This window comes from Eulemur rufifrons, chromosome 7, assembly GCF_041146395.1.
Source record: "Eulemur rufifrons isolate Redbay chromosome 7, OSU_ERuf_1, whole genome shotgun sequence".
Taxonomy (NCBI): Eukaryota; Metazoa; Chordata; class Mammalia; order Primates; family Lemuridae; genus Eulemur; species Eulemur rufifrons.
Genome location: NC_090989.1, coordinates 205,618,436 through 205,639,122, shown reverse-complemented (window position 1 = coordinate 205,639,122; position 20,687 = coordinate 205,618,436). Strand labels below are relative to the sequence as shown.

Below are 20,687 nucleotides of genomic sequence, written 5' to 3'. Positions count from 1 at the left end.
ATGAACGTTACTGGAGATGAAACTGGTGTGTGTGGGCGAATGTTCACATAACTGCAGTGAAGGAGTCACCGCGTAACTGCAGCTTCTCTGCTTTGTTACGTGTTGCCAAGCGAGCCCCGTCCCCTCCTGCCCTGGGGGCTCAAGCCCCCCTGCCCCAGTCCTCTCCTGGCCCAGCCCCGGCGCCACTCACCGCGGTCAGCGCCTCCACGCTGGCGCCCATCAGGCAGAGGTACCGCACCACGTCCAGGATCCCGTTGCTGGCCGCAAGGTGCAGAGGTGTTCGTCCACACTGGGGGAGAGAAAACACCAAAGAGAGTCCTTCTCGCGCTGTTGCTGAGGCTAACGTTCCGGGAGTGCACGGGGCGGGGGGGACAGCATTAAGGAAGGATCTGGGGTCCCCAGGAAGAAATAGGAGGCGCTGTCTCCTCTCTCCAGAAACTTTCCATCCACTGAGGCAGGCCCGCCAGGCAGAACGTTTAAGTACTTTGCAGTTCAAGGAGTCACTTCAAAATGCAATTTCAAAGGATGAAGGAGTGGGCGGCTTATCATGGGATAACGACATTAAGTTCCCTGCTGTGCTGGCGGGAAGGAGGAAGGAGCCAAGAGCTTCGGGGCACCACAGTTTGAGCAAGATCTGCGCCGCTTCAAATACAGACACAGCCAGGGGAGAAAAGATAGAAGGACAGATATTGAAGACACTGTAATGAGTGAAATTTCAAGGACATGCCCACCAAATTTTTATTCTGCCCGTGGTTCCCAAACTGTGTGCTAAGGCACCTCAGGGCAGTGCGGTGAAGTCACAGGGGTGCCAAGGAATATTGGAAGCTTTCGATGGAGCCCCTAGTGCAGACACCAAGTGAACTACCAGCTCAAGGCGGTTCAGAGTCTCATCTCTAGATTGTACCACCTTCCCTCTAATGACAGTTTTACACAGCGGGGTTGGCGGCTGCTGTGCTAAGAAGCAAGTACCTCGAGAAAATTACTGTGGAACAGGAAATGAGGGCGGCGTGTCCAATCTGAGCCCAAGGTTTGAGAAGCTGTGCAGTGCCCAACAGGGTGGTTATGTAAGAATGAAATAAAAATAGGAGTTTTCTTTCAATTTATGTGTATTATTTTTCTCAATGGCTGCCAAGTTGTTAGGACATACTTACTAAGGTGTTTGTATTGAACCACTCAATTTATGAACAGAACTGTCAGGTATTTCTCTGGCCCTAGGGGAACCATGAAAAGAAATTACTGAGACCCTAAGGATGTTGTGATCTGAGAAAGTGTGGGAATCTCTGATGTATGCTGTCTATTTATAAATAACTGTTTCTGTTAGGAAGTTAACAGTGCTCATTTCAAATATCCAAACAATAAGAACATATAATAGAAAGTGAACGTTCTCCTTCCCTACTCCCTCCCCTCACCCCTGCCTGCCCCCAAGTCCTCCTGCCCGGAGCCATCCCTACTTAACATTTTGTCTTTTGCAGCAGCATGGATGGAACTGGAGGCCATTATCTTAAGTAAAAGCAGCCAGGCACAGAAGAACAAATATCGCATATTTGGACTCTTAAGTGGGGGCTAAAAAACGTGTACATGTGGGCGTACAGAGTGGAGTGACGGATAATGGAGACTCAGAAGAGTGAGGGGTTGGGATGATGACAAGTTGGTTAATGGTACAATGTACATTATTCAGGTGAGGGATACCCAAAATCCCTAACTGCACCACTATGTAATAAATGCAGGTAATAAATATAACCTCATATATTTGTACAAATAAACAAAAGCACTGTTGGTGCATTTTCTTCTAAGCTCTTACCTATGAACCTTTAATGGGAGAGAAATAATTCAAACAGTCAAGACATAATCATACCCTACCTTGTACTCTATTGCTTGCTTTGTCCACCTAACAACAGATTGTGACTACTTTTCCATATCTGTAACTAAATCAAGCACACTCTTGTGAATTCCTGAATAGTATTCACTGTGTGGCTGCGTTGTGATTTACTGAGCCAGTGCACTGAGGGTGGACACCCAGGGAGGTCCAATTCTGTGTAGTATAAATAGTGCAGCAGTGTGCACACACATTCATACTTCTTTACTATTATCTTCTACAGTGATTTAGAAAGAGTTATTAAGCGTTCAAATACCCTAGAGCTAACAAGAGAAGGGAAAGAGAAGCTTTTGAAGGTTTGGATGAAGTGTCTGGAAGATGCAGTGTAAGGGAGATATAATTCTGGCTGTAGAACGTACACAGTTTTACGGAAGGGAAGAGAGTCAACAAGGAGGAGTGTGATGGGGTGGAGGAAATTGAGGTTTTTTGAGGCCCCGGTTTTGGACAGAACAAAATCTAAAGTCCTTAGCATGATATTCCAGATCTGTCACCCCCTGGACCCAATGTCTCTTCCTAGCTTCATTTTATGCTTTTCCCCATTACCGGCCACCTAGATACCTACCCAATCCCACTACGTGTCAGCGACAGCCCCCAGCAGACACACTTGCTCTCCGTCTGTCAAAGCCCTGATCATTTTTATGTGATCACCTGTGAAAAGTCTTCTCTGATTTCTTTAATGTCTGAATCGTTGCATCTATGTTTCCAAAGCACTTGTGTCCCTGTCACAGCAGTGATGACAACAAGAGATGCTGCTGTATTTGCATGTGTACGTGTCTGTCTAAAAGCAGCCTGAGGGTAGAGCCATTCACTGTGGTGAGCTCCTCCCTCCACACTCTGCCTCTGAGAAGGGCCTCCGTAAACGCTTGCCAGACATGGAGCCCTCTCGTACTCCAAGATGTGGCATGTGCGTGTGCACATGTGTGCACAACATGCTTTCTCTGCCTTTGCTTATACGAAGCACCAACTCAAAAGGAACAACTGGGTAAGGGCCACGCACTCTGTGTTGTCCATTTCATTTCCTTGTGTGTGTTCTCTAACGCGGTAACACAGCCGGGTTAAACAGCCACCCTCCTGATAGCCAGGTGAGAAGACTGGAGGATGAAGAAATGTCTGTTTCGTTGCAAGAGCATCAAAGATAGTGAGGAGGTCCCCGACAGGGGTGGGATTGGAATTGCCATTTTTATCTCTGGGGGAATTTAATCCAGATAAGGAAAAGGGATTACACAGGGATAACACAGGGAAAGAGCCACAGTCTTCCCGTGGATCGTAGATGCCTCCGTGCCACGTCCATGCTGGCACCGGGTGGAGGGAGTTTGTGTAAGCTGGATGTGCCGTAGTGGGAAATGATGCCTTTCCTTTACTTCCCTGCACATCTCCTAAGCCCCTCTAGAGCCCTCATCGCCTTTGGTTTAAAAAAAATAGACAAACAAGCGTGACACCAGCCCTTCTGAAGAAGGCCTGAGAACCCCAACGTCAGGACCTGCTAACCATGAGAGCGTGGAAAGCAACCCGGGGAGCCTGTCTGCGGGCGCAGGACGCAGACTGTGTGCCCAGCACACTTCTGACCCAGACGGGCTCTGAATCGTGGGCCTGAGCTTTGCTGTGGATTCCAAGAGGTTGAAAAACTGGGCAAATGATGATTCTCGCTTTAGCTGAGCTCCACTCAATGACAAAATGATCTCCTGGCGGCCCTCTGTGTACCACTGCCATGCCGTATGCAGCAGAAATGCAAGTTTACGTCAGCACTTATGACTATCGTGGCCATTTGTAGTAGCAAAAAACGTAGAGACTTTTCCATTAAATAAGCCCAATTGTTTTAAAACATGAATGTCTGGGATTGTCTTGCTGGAATTTTAAATAGCAAAGAGAATTAAGTGCACTTTTTGCATCTAGGCGTAGGGTGAAGCTGGAAAGAACACCTGTTCTCTTTCTAGGTTAGGGCAAACACCAGGAGACATTCGACTCCCTGCTGCCCCATCACAGGGAGGGAGCTGATCCCAGCTGCTGGGCACACAGTAGCCCCTGTGCATACCGTGGCCAAGCCTACAGGGAGTCAAATCAGTGCACGGATGTTCCTTGAAGCTGCTTTGGATTCATTTAAAGAATCCAGGAAGGAAAGCCAAAGTCTTTATGCTACTTTATATCACATTTGGCTTTCCCTTTAAGCCACTTACCTCACTGACTCGGCAAGATTAGAACGGGATAAACGAGGAAAGCAACCAGCCCCTGAAGGCTGAGACCCAGGATGCTGCCTGTTCACACTCCCACAATGTGAAGATTATCAATTTCAATTTCCATTAGAATTAATCACATATGCCAGGGGAATAATTTTTTGGAGAAGTATAATTTTCCAGCTGTTTCAGACATTAATTCTTTTACCTCAAACAAATCGTACTGAAGTCCTGCTGGCATTGTACGTGCCATTGACAAACAAACATTTCCCTGCAATTAAAATATTAATTCCACTTGGACTTTGTTTTTAACACAATCATAACAGAACAGTACTTGAACTTTCATACAGCTTCAGGACTAAACCCACATGAATATCCAACTGCTCTACCTTATTTGGTAATTAACAGCTAGATGGGATTCAGGGACAAGGGAAGGTGGTAGCTGAATTCTCTGAGTCAACATATAGGATTTTTTTTTTTATGAACCTGGGATCATACAATTAATTATTTTTATTTATTATTCACAAAATGATACCATCCCTTTGGTCTTACTAAATTTATTTAGCACAAAAAAAGGTATTAGGAACTTTTGACTATAAAACTCTCAATGCAAAAAGCTAACAAGAAAAATATGGTCCTAGGAACCTTCATCAAATCACAATATCATCAGATGTTTTCCTGAAGACTTAGCACTCCAGGAAGATGCCCCAATTTGTACCATGTTCTCTGATTCCCCTATAGCTGTGGTCCCCAACCCCTGGGCTGTGGCCCGTTACCAGTCTGTTACCAGCCGGTTAGGAACTGGGCCTCCCATCACTGCCTGAGCTCCACCCCCACTGCGTCCATGGAAAACTTGTCTGCCCTGAAACTTAGGAACCAGGCAGCACAGCAGGAGGTGAGTGGCAGGTGAGTGAGTGAAGCTTCATCTGTATTTACAGCCGCTCTCCGTCACTGGCATCACCGCCTGAGCTCCCCCTCCCGCTCCTACCCCCTACCCCCCCCATCGGTGGAAAAACTGTCTTCCATGAAACTGGTCCCTGGTGCCAAAAAGGCTGGGGGCTGCCACTCTACAGAACCATACACACACACACACATATAGACACACACACACACACACACACACACACATAGACACACACACACTGGATGCAGGGCCAAGCCAGGGTGGGCAGGAAGAACTTGTTAATGTCATAATTTTCTGTTACTCTAGGAAATTATTCAAAAGTCACATGTAAAATATGCCCTACAATGGCAGAGCCCCATGGAAGGGAACCCGTCTGCATGAGCAACACTCACTTGGAAGAGATGCAAACAGAAACTCGGCCGAACCCACAAGCAGGTGAGCGGACGAACACTGCTGGAATCTGTGGGGGTCCTGCCCTCCGTGCATACCTTGTTTGAGATGTCCAAGTTGCAGTTTGCTTCACAGAGGGCCACCACGATGGGCAGGTTGCCGTCTTTGCAGGCCACGTGGAGCGGGGTGTTGCCGTGCCTGTCCTGGAAATCCACAAAGCATCCCTGGCCGAGAAGAGTCTTGAGGACCTCCATCTGACACCGCCGCACGGCCAGGTGAAGGGCGATGTGTCCATCCTGGAAACAAACCCCACGGAGCATGGGTGATTTTCACCTAGGCGTCTGGCCCCCCAACGTTCCTGCTGCCACTGGGTGAGGTCTAATTGGCAACAGGATCAGAACCGAAAAGCCCAAAGAAGGATATAAAAAATCATAAACTTTACTTGGGGGAGGCGCGTGATAATGAGAGGGCAGAGGAGGCTTTCTATGTTCCACTCCGAATGCTCACGGCCTGAGCTGACTGTGAGCTTGGTTAATTTAGGCTTGGGCTATACGATCAGATAGGACGAATCTACACTGCTTTTTGCCTCTGAATTTATAAAACATAAGAATTGTTGATACTCTGATGTCCTGTTTAATCAAAGTATCTGGAAAACACTTTAAAAAACATTTGCTCAGCAATCTTTACTAACTTCCTAAGTAGAGAGACTACTATTTTAACTTGCATCAGGAGGAACTGAGAAAGTGAGGTGAAATAATTGCTCAAGAGCTGTCATATAAATGAGAAACAGATTAACATGCTTAACCTCTGCATCCTACAAAAAACAAGCCTGGGAATTCATTACAGAATCCCTGGTGAACAGACATGTTGAGTTTTAGGAGCTGGGTAGAGAGTTCTGAAACATTTCTGTAACTTACCTGTGCTAGGGTTTCTCAGCCTCAGCACCATTGGTATTTGGGGCTGGGTAATTGTTGTGGGGGCTGTCCTGTGAGCTGCAGGATGTTTAGCAGCACCACTAGCCTCAACCTACGCGATGCCAGTAGCAACCCCCACCTGCAGCTGTGACAGCCAAAAAATGTCTCCAGACATTATTGAATGTCCCTGGAGGCAAAGTTGGCCCTAGTTGAGAACCACTGTTTTGTACCAAGAAAACACTTCACAAATAGCAGATATTAACTCAACTACTGCATCCCCAATCTAACTATATATAGCAACATCACTGCCTCATTTTATGTGCAAGTTGACAATAAAAACAGATTACACTGAATTTGCTTAATTAAAAAATGGAACACCTGGTCTAGAATTGAGATTGACAGCCAAATAAGAGTGGTTTATTGTCTTTTTACAAAATAGCAGATGACGGAAGTAAATAAACCACCTATTTCTTTGTGTACCTAAAAATTAATAGGGTGATGGCAATTTTAGTCCTCAAGGAGGATTGTCTTGGATTCAGTGATTATCACTGTACCTGCTCCAAGGCTAAAAAGGCTAAAAATAAAAGAGGGACCAAAGCCATCTGATCAATTCATAGATGTTTTTACATGCCAGAAATGAATATTAATTATTAAACAGAATCTAGAAAAGTTCACAGAATCTTTGGAACAGAGAATAGAAAGGATAATGATGATTTGCTGTATTCAAGTTTGTTATCTTAGGGAAAGGAATTAGGAGTCTTGTGGTCCCTCTACCTCCCCAGATCACTTCTCAGTGCATGCGACACCTTCCCCAACAAAGCACCTTGTCGGAGGCATTCAGGTCAGCTCCGTGTTCAGCCAGACACTCCACGATGTCATGGTAGCCCCTGGCGGAGGCCGTCAGGAGGGGCGTCTCTCCTTCTCGGTTCTTGATGTTCACGTTACAGCCGGCTTCACAAAGGGCTCTGGCCACAGAGTAATAGCCGTGCCAGGCAGCACAGTGCAGGGGGGTTTCTTCTTCCTGGCAAGGAGATAAGTGCGTAGAGGAGGGAAATGCAGTAATGTGAAAGAAAGTGCAAGGCATGGTGAGAGTGTGGTTAAGTTCAGTAGCAAAGGCAAGGCAGCTAAGGGAAAGAGCTCGTAGCTATTGGAGGAAAACATTAATCTGAAATGATGACACGGGTGTGAACCGCCACCACCAACAGGAAGATCTGACATCTCTCCTTCATTAGTGTTCTTCCTTCAACACCTGTGTGCTTGATGAATCTGGCAGTCTCCGCACATGATTGGCAATGGCCTTTTGGGAGCCCACGGGAACCACGGGCCCTGCTTTTCTGAACAATACAGCCTGAGTGTGGGGGGGATCTATAGCATCCTTCTTGTAAAAGTGCCTTCCTTGACTTCATCTGAAACTATTAGGAGAGCACTTCTCTGAGCAAGAATTCTTATAACAGTCTTGAGGCTTCAAGCTTTCTGTCGAGGAGTATGTGACACAAAGGGGAGTCCTAACAGTACTACTGCTCTGGCAAGGAAGTCATCGGGGTAACCAGGCAAGGGAAGGGCTGGCCTTGTGGTCTGTAAGGACGGGAGGCCTAGACCGCCATAATCAACATCATTAGATACACACACCTTCCTATGAGAGGCTGTTACAGTGCAGTCGTTACAAACATGGACCCTGAAACCAGACTGTGTGGGTTCGAGCCCTGGCTCCACCGCTTATGAGCTGTGTCAGCTTGGGCAAGTCATGGAACCTTTCTCTGCCTCAGTTTCCTCATCTGTAAAAAGGGAATGACAACAGTAAACCAACTCAGGGTTGTTCAGAGAACTAAATAAACGAATGAACGAAACGGTTAGAACCGTTCCTGGCACTGGCACCTTCCACATGCCCTAATGCTGCTTCTGTTTGAGTCCCTACCCTCTGCAATCCACGACTGAAACCGAGCTTGGGTAAAACGCCACAGGACCCGACTGTCTGTACCGTTTGGCTGGCTGTACACCCACGCAGAGAGCAGAAGGAGATGAGGTGTCAGCTACCGCGACCCACCTTGTCCTGGAAATCGGGATTAGAGCCGAAGCTGCACAGTAACTGGACCACATCGGCGTGGCCGTAGCGAGCCGCCACGTGAAGGGCCGTCTCTCCAGACTGCGAAAGGAACAGAGCCAGCGATTCAGAGTCACCTCTGTGAGCAGCTGTGGACACCAGAACACAAGGCCCACTGCCAAGCCTGGTTCTGCCTCATCACCCACCCACTTTGGGCCAGATGCCTCTCTGGAGGCAGGGTCAGGGACTTGGGGTTTGAGTATCAAACCCACACACTTGGCTCATCCGTTAGTAATAAATCCCAAGTGTGAACAACTCGGGGAGGAGGGTTTCCCTTTTCCATGGTGGCTATTCTTAATCTTTATGTATGGATCCTTCCAGCTGTGTGATTGTTTAAGAACACGACATTCCTTCTTTAATATTAGGTTTATCATTCAATTATTTAAATGTATCATTTTATTTATTAACCAGTTTCTCATTTCATTGCCTGGCTATGCTTAGAAACTTATTTCTTATATTCTCAGATATTTTAAAGAACCTCACTATTCACCTATACAATAACTTTCCATGAATTAGTAACATATCCAACTCCTTTAAGATAATTTACTTATATCCATCCCCCAAAATTGTACGAATAAACAAATTTTTAAAAGACAAAATGAGATATTTTATTACCACCTGCCAGAAAACTACCATAATAAATAGGTGTCTCTGATGTGAATGTCATCCCTTAGATACGGTGCAGTGTACAACCCGTACAACTGTGTGTGGCAACCTTCACTGAATATGTCAAATTAGTCTACCAGTATTGGAAGCAGAGAAGTGTTATATATTAAAATAAATTATGGATGAGAAGGTAGAAATCCTAGGTTCAGGTTCCAGCACTGCCAATTAATTCATGGGATTGTTGTGTAGACTGAATGAAACATGTGTAAATGAAAGTAAGGTATCTTGCTAAATCAATAACTTTTATAACATCTTTGCGCTCCAGCAAAACCTTACTTAATGTGGATTATCTCATTAATCTCCTAGTGCCAGTGATTGTAAGGTCAGCACTGTCAGCCACTTCAAACAAGAAGAAGACGGCAGAGATTTGCTGAGAAGCACAAGGCGAGTCAGTAAAAGAGTAGAGACTCGGGTCTCTATCTAGTTGTCTTTCTGTTAGAACTTTGGGTTTGCACATTATGGGGATGATCATTCACTGCTTGCATATTATGGCAACTACCTGGACAATGTCAGCATAAGACAGATTTTAATATTAGACCAAACCACAGGCAAAAAGAAACTTCCGATGTAAATTCTCTGCAGGAAGATTTTGGTACTGAATCCTCATTCTTTGTGTCCTGATGCAGGAGGCATGCCAGTACTCACATGCATCCCTTTGTTACTTCCTCATGTCGCTCCTAAGAAGAAAAATGGCCTCACCTTGTCTTTAACATCCAAAGGGCATTTGTTCTCATTGAGAAATTTCAAGGTCTCGACGTGGCCATGCCGAGAAGCCCAGTAGACGGCATTGGATCCACCCTGCATGAAAACCAACGTGGAGTCACATTTCTAGAGAGCTGGTAGATTTGAATGCATGCATCCCTGCGAGTCCTTGTGTCTCCCTTCCCACGTGATAACCAATCTCAAAGAAGCAGCTTCCCAGAACAATAAAACCCTCATTCAACTTTATAGTTTTGACAAATGCACCACGTTCATGCAAGATGTTAACATTAGGGGCAACTCTGTACTATCTTTCCAACTTTTTTTGTAAATATAAAATTATTTCAAAATTTAAAAAATTACTTTTCTTTTTGTAAACGCTCACTTCAGCCTGTGGCTAGAATTCTCCTATTATGGAGGGCCGGATCTAGTCCATTTACAGCTCTGTTGAAAGTCTAAGGACACTGACGACAGATCCGTTGTGATGACTGTCAGCTGTTACTCAATTCTATCTACACTTTAATGCAAGCTAGTCCTCAGAGTGTATCATCCTTACTCAGTTGACCAGTAAACATGCAGGTAAATACATTTCTGGTGAGATTAATCAGACAATGCGAACTTTTCCAAGTGTGACATCTCACACTATTGAGCAAAGGTGTACAAAGGAATGCAGATCTGAAGCAACAGAGCCAAGGAGGCGATAAATGTTTGCCTTTCTCTAACATACGCGTCAGATGCACCAGGCTCTGTAAGCAGCCCGTCTTTCTTTACAGGAAACTGAGAAACAAATTAGGACATACATATTTTTTCTGTTACCTCTAGGATTAGGAGACATTTGGAAATACTTTAAAAATCAATTCACTTGCAATAAAATAGAATTAGGACCTTATCCTGAACATCGATTCTTGAACCTCTTTTAATGAGCAACTGTAGTATTTGAATATTCCCACAGCCAGCAGCAATGAGTAACGGAGGTGTCCCGTGCTAGAATAAGAGAGAAAAAAAAATACCCTTTTTCAGGCATGGTAGAAAAGGAAAAGCCCAAACCATCACTGCTGTCCCCACACACCCTCCCACGGCTCAGCAGACACAGAACCGCTGCTGCCTAACAGGGACGAAAGACAGGCAGAAGGACACAGGACAGCCCTTCCTCTTTCTGAGTCACATCAACAGTGACATTTTCATTTGCAGGGTGGGTAGATCCAAAATTTCATGGGTAGAGGCTCAACAGGTGAATGAAGAAAGGCCCTCAATGCAAAAAAGACCTTATTTGTGACTCAAATCACTGTCTAAACAGAAGTGATTTTTCCCACAGTATAAAGTTTCTCCTTGGAAGGTAGAGTGGAGAAGCAGATGGGGTCTTCCCACCTTGGACTTGGAGGTGCACGGTCACTGTGACCACCCCTCCAGTGCCCCTGGCAGAACAGAACCAGACCTTGTTGGGTTGGTTAACGTCGTAGTTGGACAATGAGCCCAGAAGGTGCTGCAGGCCTGGGACGTTGTCATCATTGATGGCATGGATGATGGCTTTCATCACGAAGGAGTCTTCCTCATCCTAGATCGAGACAGCAGAGACAGAAAGAAAGAGTTAGCCTACTGGCCATGATCTTCTTATCCACATAAGAGAAACCAGTGCTCCCCTGTTCGTAGAGGCATTCAGAGGGAAGCAAGCCATTTCATCCCCAAATCCACACGGTCATGGAGGGAACTGGGAGTTACTGTTTGCCCCTTCCATGCAGCAAATGAACACCATCTATGATTCGCCTGGGTCCTAATGTCACCTGCATTATAACCTGGAGAACAAACAGCTTCCAAGCTTCAGATTTCAAACAACGATGATGACAAATAACCCTTTGTGTTTATCTTAGGAATCTGTCCAAATATAGGCCCAGAAAGCACTGTGGAAAATTTCAGGTGTAACACAGGCTCTCTTCTGGGCAAGGAAAAAGAAAAACCATAGAAGCAAACAAATGATGTCTTTGAATAAGATATGCTTAATTTGCAATTTTTCCAAGTACAGAATTGTCATTTTTTTGATCACTTGAATTTCTTCCTTCTTTACGTATAGAATAATAGGGTAAAATTCTCTGGTAGCTGGTCACAGTTATAAAAAAAAAAAAAAGAAGAATGAAATAGGCTCTAAAAAGGGATAAATATAAAAATAAAGGTCAGAAAAAGGAAAATGAATGCATTTCTCCTTACAATGGAAAAATATCTAGAGAATGCTACACACGTTTCTTATATCTTTGCCACTTTCTCAAAGTTTTCTTTCAACAACATATTTCCGCAACATGGTATACTAAAAACAATGAATCAGCCAGAAAGATCATAAACAAAATTTCTGGACTTACATGGCTACTGACCTTTCAGATCTGGAAAAGTGTATCTACAGAGGCTGGGCCTCTGCTTGTGGGTGCAGAATGGAAAGAGAATTTCTCTGAACTGTTTTCTCTTTTCTATAGATCTGAATCTAAACAAGCTCCACGTGGGTTTTTAATACTATTTGTATGGAATACACGTTTAAGAATGCCACTGGTTTTCCTTTTCTATCACAATCCAAGTTGATGACTATGAGACATTTGCATGAATGTGAAAATCAAGAGAAAGGAGGATTCTGATGCTCGTCGAAGTCAGGGGAAAAAAAATTAAAAAAAAAAAAAAAAGATAAAGGAGGAGAATGGAGAGAAAAGCAGTTATGGCATGTCCCATGATTAGCAGAACTTGGGGATGAGAGAATCTGACCTCTAGGAGGGACCTTCCCAGCTGGAGTTTCCACAGCATTCTGGGTTCTGCTTCTACCCTAAATTTTTACTGTGATACATGTATTTTTTCCCCAAGTGATTATTCAGGATGATTTTAATTTGCAAACTTTAATCATTCTGATCATCTCACTTTGATTCATAGTTGTTATCTTTTCCTTGGTTCCACTGCAACCCGCAAGCAATTCCCAAACTAAGCCTTCCTCTTCCTCCTGTTCTCTCTTCTCCCCCTGACTTGTTTCTCTCCCTCGCCTTTTTGTTTTTAAACATCTCCTACCTCATTTTATTCCACAACGCTAGACCTGGAGCCTCAGGGAAGCTACTCATTTCAGGGGAAAAAAAAAAAGAACCCTGGTGTCTGCTGAAATGGGATCCCGCCCTTGGAGTCGCGGTTCCGCCCAGGAAATGCTGACTGCTCGGTTACAGGGACAGGGTGGTTCCCACAGAACTCCCGTGCCTGCCTTTCCTGGAGTTCCCTTTACCTCCTGAGTCAACAGAGCCCTGTTGTTGGACTGTCCGGGAAGGTCTGGTTGAATTCAGATGCATCCAGTCATATCTGAAGAGCTAATCTGTGATTAAGTTTCAGTTTGGATTGGGGGGAAAAATTGCAGAGCTGTTCTCAAGGCTCTTGGGCAGTTAATACAATGTCACTGAAGCAAGTGGGTTTGGCCTTTTGGTCTACCATGAGACACACGAGCGAGCAGCACTGCATTTTCCCGATCTGCCAGTGCGTGCGCCGTGGGGGAGGGGTGGCGGTTGTCTCTGCTCTTTGTATTACTGTGATCCAAGATTCTCCTATGTCATTGGCTATAGAGGCTCTCATTTTAGTTCATGCAAATTGGAATAAGCTCTTTCCTCTTGACTGGTTTGACTCTCTTACCAAAATATGTGTGTGTGTGTGTGTGTGTGTGTGTGCATCAAGACAGAGGGTAGTATATAGCACCTCTTGTATTTTCCTGGATAGAGCTGGAACCCATTCCACTAAGTGAAGTATCCCAGGAATGGAAAAATACGCACCACATGTACTCACCATCAAATTGGTTTCACTGATCATCACCTAAGAGCACATTTAGGAATAACACTGATAGAGTGTCGGGCAGATGTGGGGGGGGAGGGGATGGGTGTATATATACATAATGAGTGCGATGTGCACTGTCTGGGGGATGGACACGTTTGAAGCTTTGACTCAGTGGGGTGGGAGGGGCAAGGGCAATATACGTAACCTAAACTTTTGTACCCCCACAATATGCTGAAATAAGAATAATAAAAAAAAAAGATAACCCACATAATGGGAGAAAATATTTGCTAACCATGTATCTGGTAAGGGACTTCTATCCAGAATAAAGAACTCTTATATTTTAATAAAAAAAAAAAAAGCCAGAGGGTAGTGTTAGAGGTCATAGCGGTGGGAGTGGGGTAGAACCAACCAAATCAACGAGAAAAGAGGAGAAAAGAAGCATGGGGCTCATCAAATCATCCATCCCAACCCCATCCTTGAGAGGAGCAAGAACAGGCCTGGCATTTCCACGACTCCAGGTTTTCTGGGTTGTTGAACAAACAGAACAACTTAAACATCCTAAACACACAGCTCTCAGAAAGCAGCTCACCAAGGCAAACAGGTTTGCTTACCAGAGTATCATCGCTTCTGGCGACACTCATGTTACTTCTGGACAAGAACGACCTGGATAATCTTTGGCACAGTGATATCAAGCGAACGGATTGCTTTAAAAAAGAAAAAAGGCAGGGGAAGAGGAGGAGAGGGCTTATGTAACAATAGTCAAATTAGTGCAAACGACAAAGTCTTCGGAATAGTGCTCACTGCTGACAGTGTGTACGCCTCAGGGGTGGGCAATCCTAAAGTAGGTTGGAATCTATTTGCTTAAAGAATAGTTCTAAAGGTCTTATAAATCAAGACAACATGATAGAGAGAGATTCTTCCTCTGCATTTCATTATTAAACTACAGAGCTGGACACCTTGCATCCCTTTTCTCTCCGTATTTTGTTGCAGAATGCAACTTACCCTACAAAACCCTTACAGGTTCCCCCATGGAGAAGCACCGTATGCAGGGACCTTGCTACGTGTCCTCTGTGCCAAGTGGGCAGTAATGGTAGCTAATGTAATAATCAAGTGATAATCAAAACGCATACAGTTGTTGAAACCAACGGGTGGGGACCCCTTAGATCACAGGACAAACATCTCTGCATTTACACTCAAAGGCAGAAACAAACAGTTAAGGAACGTGAGAGACACGCAGAGTGGTTCTTTCTCTATTTTTTTTTTTTTTTTTTTTGAGACAGAGTCTCACTCTGTTGCCTGGGCTACAGTCCCGTGGCATCAGCCTAGCTCACAGCAACCTCCAACTCCTGGGCTCAAGTGATCCTCCTGCCTCAGCCTCCCGGGTAGCTGGGACTACAGGTGCTAGCCACCATGCCCAGTTAATTTTGTTTTTTTCTATTTTTAGTTGCCCAGCTAATTTTTTCTATTTTTAGTAGACTTCGGGGTCTCACTCTGGCTCAGGCTGGTCTCGAACTGCTGACCTCAAGTGATCTTCCTGCCTTATCCTCCCCGGAGTGCTAGGATTACAGCCACCTCGCCCGTTCCCTGTTATCTCTGTATTTTAAGCCTAATTTTAAGGGCTCCTTTGAGAATGTAGTGCTGTGGTCCTCCTCATCCCAATCAGGGCACCCCAGACTTGGTGGGTGTGAAAATGAGGTACACTGCTGGCCCAGTGCCAGGGAGACATGGCAGGTATCTGCTTCTTCTGGGTTTGACGTGGCCCTGGGCACAGGAAAGGAAACCATCCCATCACCTTTTGAACCTTGAAGTTTGATTTGTCCCAGGACATCTGGAATGCCTTTAGAGCCCTCTCCCACGCAGCCCGGTGGAGGCCTGAGCACTGAGGAAGAAGAGGCCACATGCAAATGCTCACGGTGCTGCCTCACCCGCTCAACTGCTTCCAGACAAAGGCTGGGCGTAGAGAGCCATGTACACGACTTTCCTTATAAATGTGACCTCGTGCTGCTTACCACAAAGAATGAATTTATTTAAAATGCGACTTGTGGTATTAGCAAAAGACTTCACTATAATTTTATTGTGCTGATTTGAACATTTGTCTTGGGAATGGTTTTGATAAATAGTACAAAATTACATTTGAAAATATGAGTTAAATAGGGCTGAAATACTGCTTTTGTTTGTTTTTGAAAATAGGGTAATGGTGCAGAAGATGACAGCGTCAATTAAAGAGAGGAAAGGATGCATTTTCCGCACTACCAGTGTTGGGAGAGATGAGCCCTGACCACACAGAGCTCCACGGAGGAGAGAGAATCTGGTAACCCTCCATGTCAAACAATCTTACTTTCCATTTTTTCCGGGCTGCGAACTTCTTGAACTTCTCCATGTTTACTGCCGATGCTTTTCTACTAAGTGCTTGTTGCGTATCTTTAGGCTAAAACGAAAGTCCAAGAAAAAAACTTAGAGTCTCGAATGACAGAAATGTGTTATATGACAACTTGTTTTGAAAGTTCTCATTACTCAGGATGCTTACACAGTCAGTTTACCAAATCAGAATGACAAGGTGGGGCAACACGCAAGATCTAGGAATGTGGTCTCAGTAGGCTAACTCTTACGTCGCAGGGTGTGATACAATCCACAAAGACTGATCTTGGGGAGAAGTTGAGCTTGCAGCCAAACCGAATTACAACTTTTCATGCTGATCGCTTGGGAATGGCAAGATAAGTGAAGCTGTGTTCTGATCACTTAGGAATGGCAAGATTCATGGTGAAGCTGTGTTCTGTGGCATTTGGAGTTGGGTACCATCAAGTAATTTAGAGCTGGGCGGGACCTCAGAGGTTGGCACATTCGGTCACTCCCTTCTACTGCATCTTTTCCAGTAGATGCACTTTGCCTGGGCTGTCTAGGGGAGCCTAGGCGACTGTGGCCCGGAACCTGCTTCTGTAGCCTACTTATTCATTCCATGATTTTATTCTGTAACTGTCATATTTCCCCACCCTTAGTCCTTTCTGCCCTGGGCTGAAGCAACTTTAATCCAAATGCCAACGGGGCCAGGCAGGTAATGAAAAGGTGTATGTAATATGCCAGGGTGGCCATGTGGCCTCGTGCAAAGGCACCTGTGCTCGGTGTTGGTAGATCTTCAGGTTTTTCAAGAGAAGCAAGAAATGCAGATTTCATATGATATTTACATGCTGGAAATTAATTCAAATTTAAAAAAAAGTTCTGTTTGGGCCAGCACCCCACAGGTCAAACCAAACATGGCTGTTGCATGGACTTGTCCTTTTACGATTCTGCTTCATGATGGCTTACTCCTCTCCCCTCACCTTGGTGATCATTAGGATACAGTCTAATATGTCAAGTTTGTCTTAAAATATAGCATCAATAGCAAACAATACTCCAGGTGTAACTTGTGGTTAGCAGTACTGTAGGACAAATGACTCCCAAGGCGCTCAAACCAATCACTTAGAAAATGAGCTAGACAGCGACACAATACGCAACTTACCTTGATCCAGGGATGCTGCAAACTATCTTGAATTGTCATTCTCTTTCTTTTGGGGGAGAGGGAGAGAAAGAAAAAAATGCTGTTAACATAGCAGCAAATACTAAGGTTGTTTCCATGCTGGCTGGGTCTACCATGCAGACACTCGGGGAAAATGCAGTTTAGGAAAGACAGCCAAAAACGACATTGGTCTTTTTGTGATTATTTTGTTGTGCCCGCAGGGCTGCCTAAGCAAGTGCAAAGGGCCCTGCATACGTTTTCGGAAGCATTTCAGGTGGCATGCTGCCCTCTGGCAGTTGGAACCCCCAGGGTCTGGGACACGTGGCTGCGTGCACAGAGCAGGCGCTGGCCCCTGGCTAGCTGAGGCCGTGGCTGAGCATTTTTCAGGGACAGGGGACACTCACTTTGGATCCTTGACCAGAAGTCTTCTTATGAAATCTTTGGCTAGGGCACTGGTATTACTGAAGTATTCTTCCTCAAATTCATAGTTGACAGCAGATACATTTGCTAACGTTTCTTGCTTAGTGTCTCCAAGAAATGGGGAGGCCCCGCTTAGGCTGTTAGAAATAAAGTTGGGTTCAGAATATTAATGACGACCCCTTGTGCTGTCATTTTGCTCCTATAGCATCTGCTAAAGGGACTGTGGAATAAGACAACCTGGTGCTTGGGTAGACACTTTAGAGTTCGGCTATATTTCATAAGGCATTTAACTATCACAAACAAAAGCTTCAGCTTAATGCAAAAGATTCACTTAACAAGTTAATTTGGAACAGTGTCTAGTAGTTTAAAAGAAACCTATTTTCTCAGCAGTGATGGACAGCCATGCTTTCTTTCAGAGAGTATGCTACAGTTTCTGATGACTCATTTCAAATTAGGAGGAAATGTTTAATTAGTATAAACTAAACATGTTTTGGGGGTGTAAAATGAGTATGTTTACATAAAAGGATGTATAAGCTGAAGAGATCAACACAGCACATTTAATGGTTAATTAAACATATGGTCTCATAGGGGAGGAAAGGATATGAGTTGCGGATTTTGCTACTTACAGAATATAGGTTATTACTCCGATACTCCTAAACACAAAACGAAACAAAACAAAAACTTGTCAGAAGAGTAGTTGAGTAAATCAGAAAGATAACAACCCAGGGACATGCTCCTTACCACATATCTGCCTCAAGACCAAGAGGTTCATAGTTGACTATCTCAGGAGCTAAGAGGAAATAAACATTCATTTAGCTTGAGAAGGAAGTAAAAGACTCTACCCTCATGTAATAACCATAAACAGGTACCAAGAAATGGTCTCGCAGCAGGCCAGATCCCGCCAGCATAATATTCACGAGATGTAAATGACCACAGGAGCGAAGACACTTACCAACAAACTCTGGTGTCCCAAATATGTTTTTAAATTCATTGCCAAAGTCAATTTTATGGGCCAAGCCAAAGTCGATGATCTTGATCCGAGGCTTGGGGACATTTCTATCCAACAGCATTATGTTCTCAGGCTTTAAAAAGAGAGAGAGAAATAAAAAGCTATGGTATGTTATGCTGAGGACAACAAAATAGTTCTTCCATTCTACAAAAAAAAAGAACCCAAAATAGGGAGAAAAGGTGATTGAAAGAGAACCGCAGGGAAGAGAGCAGTCTTGGGCAAGTCCTCCCGGAGCAGGCCTGTGGCAAGGATCGGGGGCGAGTGGCTCCTGTGGGAGGGGAGGCCAGGAACACTTGGTGGGGAGGGGGCACCGGAAACAGGAGGAAGCCAAGGCAAGGTGTCCCATCAAGGCGGGGGGACAGCAACGCCATCCTTCTGAGGAGCAGGGCTCAGGCTTATTCCACCTGAAGCATGAGGGAGTTGGGGTCTTTACCCACCGTTGCCCCATTCTCCTCTGCCGAGAGCTGGGTCTGTGGGCATTTATTCTTTGGCATTTCCAGCTCCCAGGGCCAGAAACAAAACACCAGGTAGAGTCACAGGAGCTTGCAGCAAGCCACTTTCAGGGTGTGTATTAGTGAGTGTGTGTGTGGGGGGGGAGGGGGAGGTCTGGTTGGGGTCCAGTTACAGTGAGTGTAGAGAAAATCCTCTCTTAAGTCCGACCCTGGCTCCAGTGGTCAGGATCTTTCCACATCTCTCCTTACTGCCTTCAACTAGAGCTTTGTGATGTTGCCATTTCCTGTTGCTTCCTCCTCAGAGACCATGCCTCTGTCACAGCTGGGAGTATGACCGACACACCTTGCCATCTCCCACAGAGCCCTGCCTGCAGCCAGGCAAACACCACAATTAGCCAATTTCAGGGTTTTGTTTGCTTGACTGTTGGTGACAGAGTCCTGCCATAAGCCTTTGCATCAACAGCAGGACAGAGTTCAAGACACCTTCTGTCTTAACATGCCCAGAGCCACAAGAGGAACCTGTGGCAGCCACTGGCTATTCCAGGACGAAAATGCCCCAGTAACCAAGGGCAACCCCTCTGCTTAAAGACCTTGCTGGTAGGACCACTTGATCCTTCCCCAACTAGTCCAGACACAGTCACTCATCTTAAGCTTCTACCCCCTCAAAAAAGGTTAGGCATCCCAGGGGTAGACATGTATTACCTGCTTGCTGATCTATACTGATAATTGTTTGTTACGCCCATACAGGAGAAAGAAGGCAACTCTTCTGGATGCCTCAGTTTTTCTTATCAAATAAACCACCAAGGCTGTGGCTTGCACAAGCTGTTACCTGGCTCACACTCCACAACGTACCTTAAGATCAAAGTGGGCGATCTGAAGGGAGTGTAGGTAGTAAACACCATTGAGAATTTGTTTGAGAAATTCAGTGGCTTCCTCTTCAGTCAAAGATTCCTTTTCAGCTAAGAAGTCAAACAGCTCGCCACCTGCAACACTGAGAACCCGGAAGCATAGGTTATTGATGACGATTCTGTTTCATATCAATTTGTTCTCTCACGAGACATGCTCAAATTTCAGACAAGAAAATAGCATAAAGCCATGCTGAAACCACTAAGAATTCTGTGCATGTTGTGAGAATTCTGCATTCAGGTACATTTGTGCTTGAAAGCACTTGGGTACCATTGTCCTAAGATGCTACGTTCACAAATGAGGAGAGGGGCAGAGACTAGACATCTTGGGGGATAAAAATCAGTGTGTCTTTAAAACATTTTAATTAAACATATTTAGAAGGGAAGTCTTAATTCTACTGATGGGGAAAAAATGCAAACCAACCTTGTACAGGATTGACAGAATACATCTTCCTACCTCAATTACAGAGTAGCTGAGAAGTTTATAATCTGTATGTTCGTCAACTTTTTAAAACTCACAATCGCAATATATGGTCTGATAAGTTTCTTTTCTTTTTTGTTTAGTATTGGTTTATATGTAAACACTATCACATTTATAAAATTCTACATTTAGTAATGAACTTAACAAATACCTTAATTAATAAGAATAAACTTACACAAAACTGAAATGTATGTGGTTCGTTAAGGATTTTTTAGTCTGCGTCCCTGGCCAGACTGTCAGCTGTGGAGGGCAGAGGTCAACCACCCCCACCTCAGTGGCCACTGCTATACCCCCAGTCCCAGTACAGTGCCAGGTACACAGTAAGTGCTCAAAACAGTGGATGGATATACAAACTTCTCCTAAACACTCCATAGTGGTGATTAATGAAAAATAACCAGGAACTTCTACTAAGAGTTTTTATAAGTTAAT

General features: G+C 44.7%; 1 protein-coding gene across 3 annotated transcripts in view; it reads right to left on the bottom strand.

Moving 5' to 3' along the window:
• Nucleotides 1-20,687, bottom strand: part of LOC138388333 (death-associated protein kinase 1) — a 176,877-nt gene that overhangs the window by 41,049 nt on the left and 115,141 nt on the right. For all 3 annotated transcript variants that reach the window (XM_069476292.1, XM_069476294.1, XM_069476295.1), the window contains exons 3-17: nt 19,725-19,863; nt 18,364-18,493; nt 18,153-18,201; nt 18,038-18,064; nt 17,396-17,548; nt 16,995-17,040; nt 15,837-15,926; nt 14,110-14,202; nt 11,157-11,276; nt 10,607-10,705; nt 9,722-9,820; nt 8,300-8,398; nt 7,079-7,276; nt 5,440-5,637; nt 191-289 (exon numbers count right to left, since the gene is read on the bottom strand). In XM_069476292.1, coding sequence (XP_069332393.1) covers nt 191-289; nt 5,440-5,637; nt 7,079-7,276; nt 8,300-8,398; nt 9,722-9,820; nt 10,607-10,705; nt 11,157-11,276; nt 14,110-14,202; nt 15,837-15,926; nt 16,995-17,040; nt 17,396-17,548; nt 18,038-18,064; nt 18,153-18,201; nt 18,364-18,493; nt 19,725-19,863 — 1,639 coding nt within the window. The remainder of the gene's footprint in view (nt 1-190; nt 290-5,439; nt 5,638-7,078; nt 7,277-8,299; nt 8,399-9,721; nt 9,821-10,606; nt 10,706-11,156; nt 11,277-14,109; nt 14,203-15,836; nt 15,927-16,994; nt 17,041-17,395; nt 17,549-18,037; nt 18,065-18,152; nt 18,202-18,363; nt 18,494-19,724; nt 19,864-20,687) is intronic.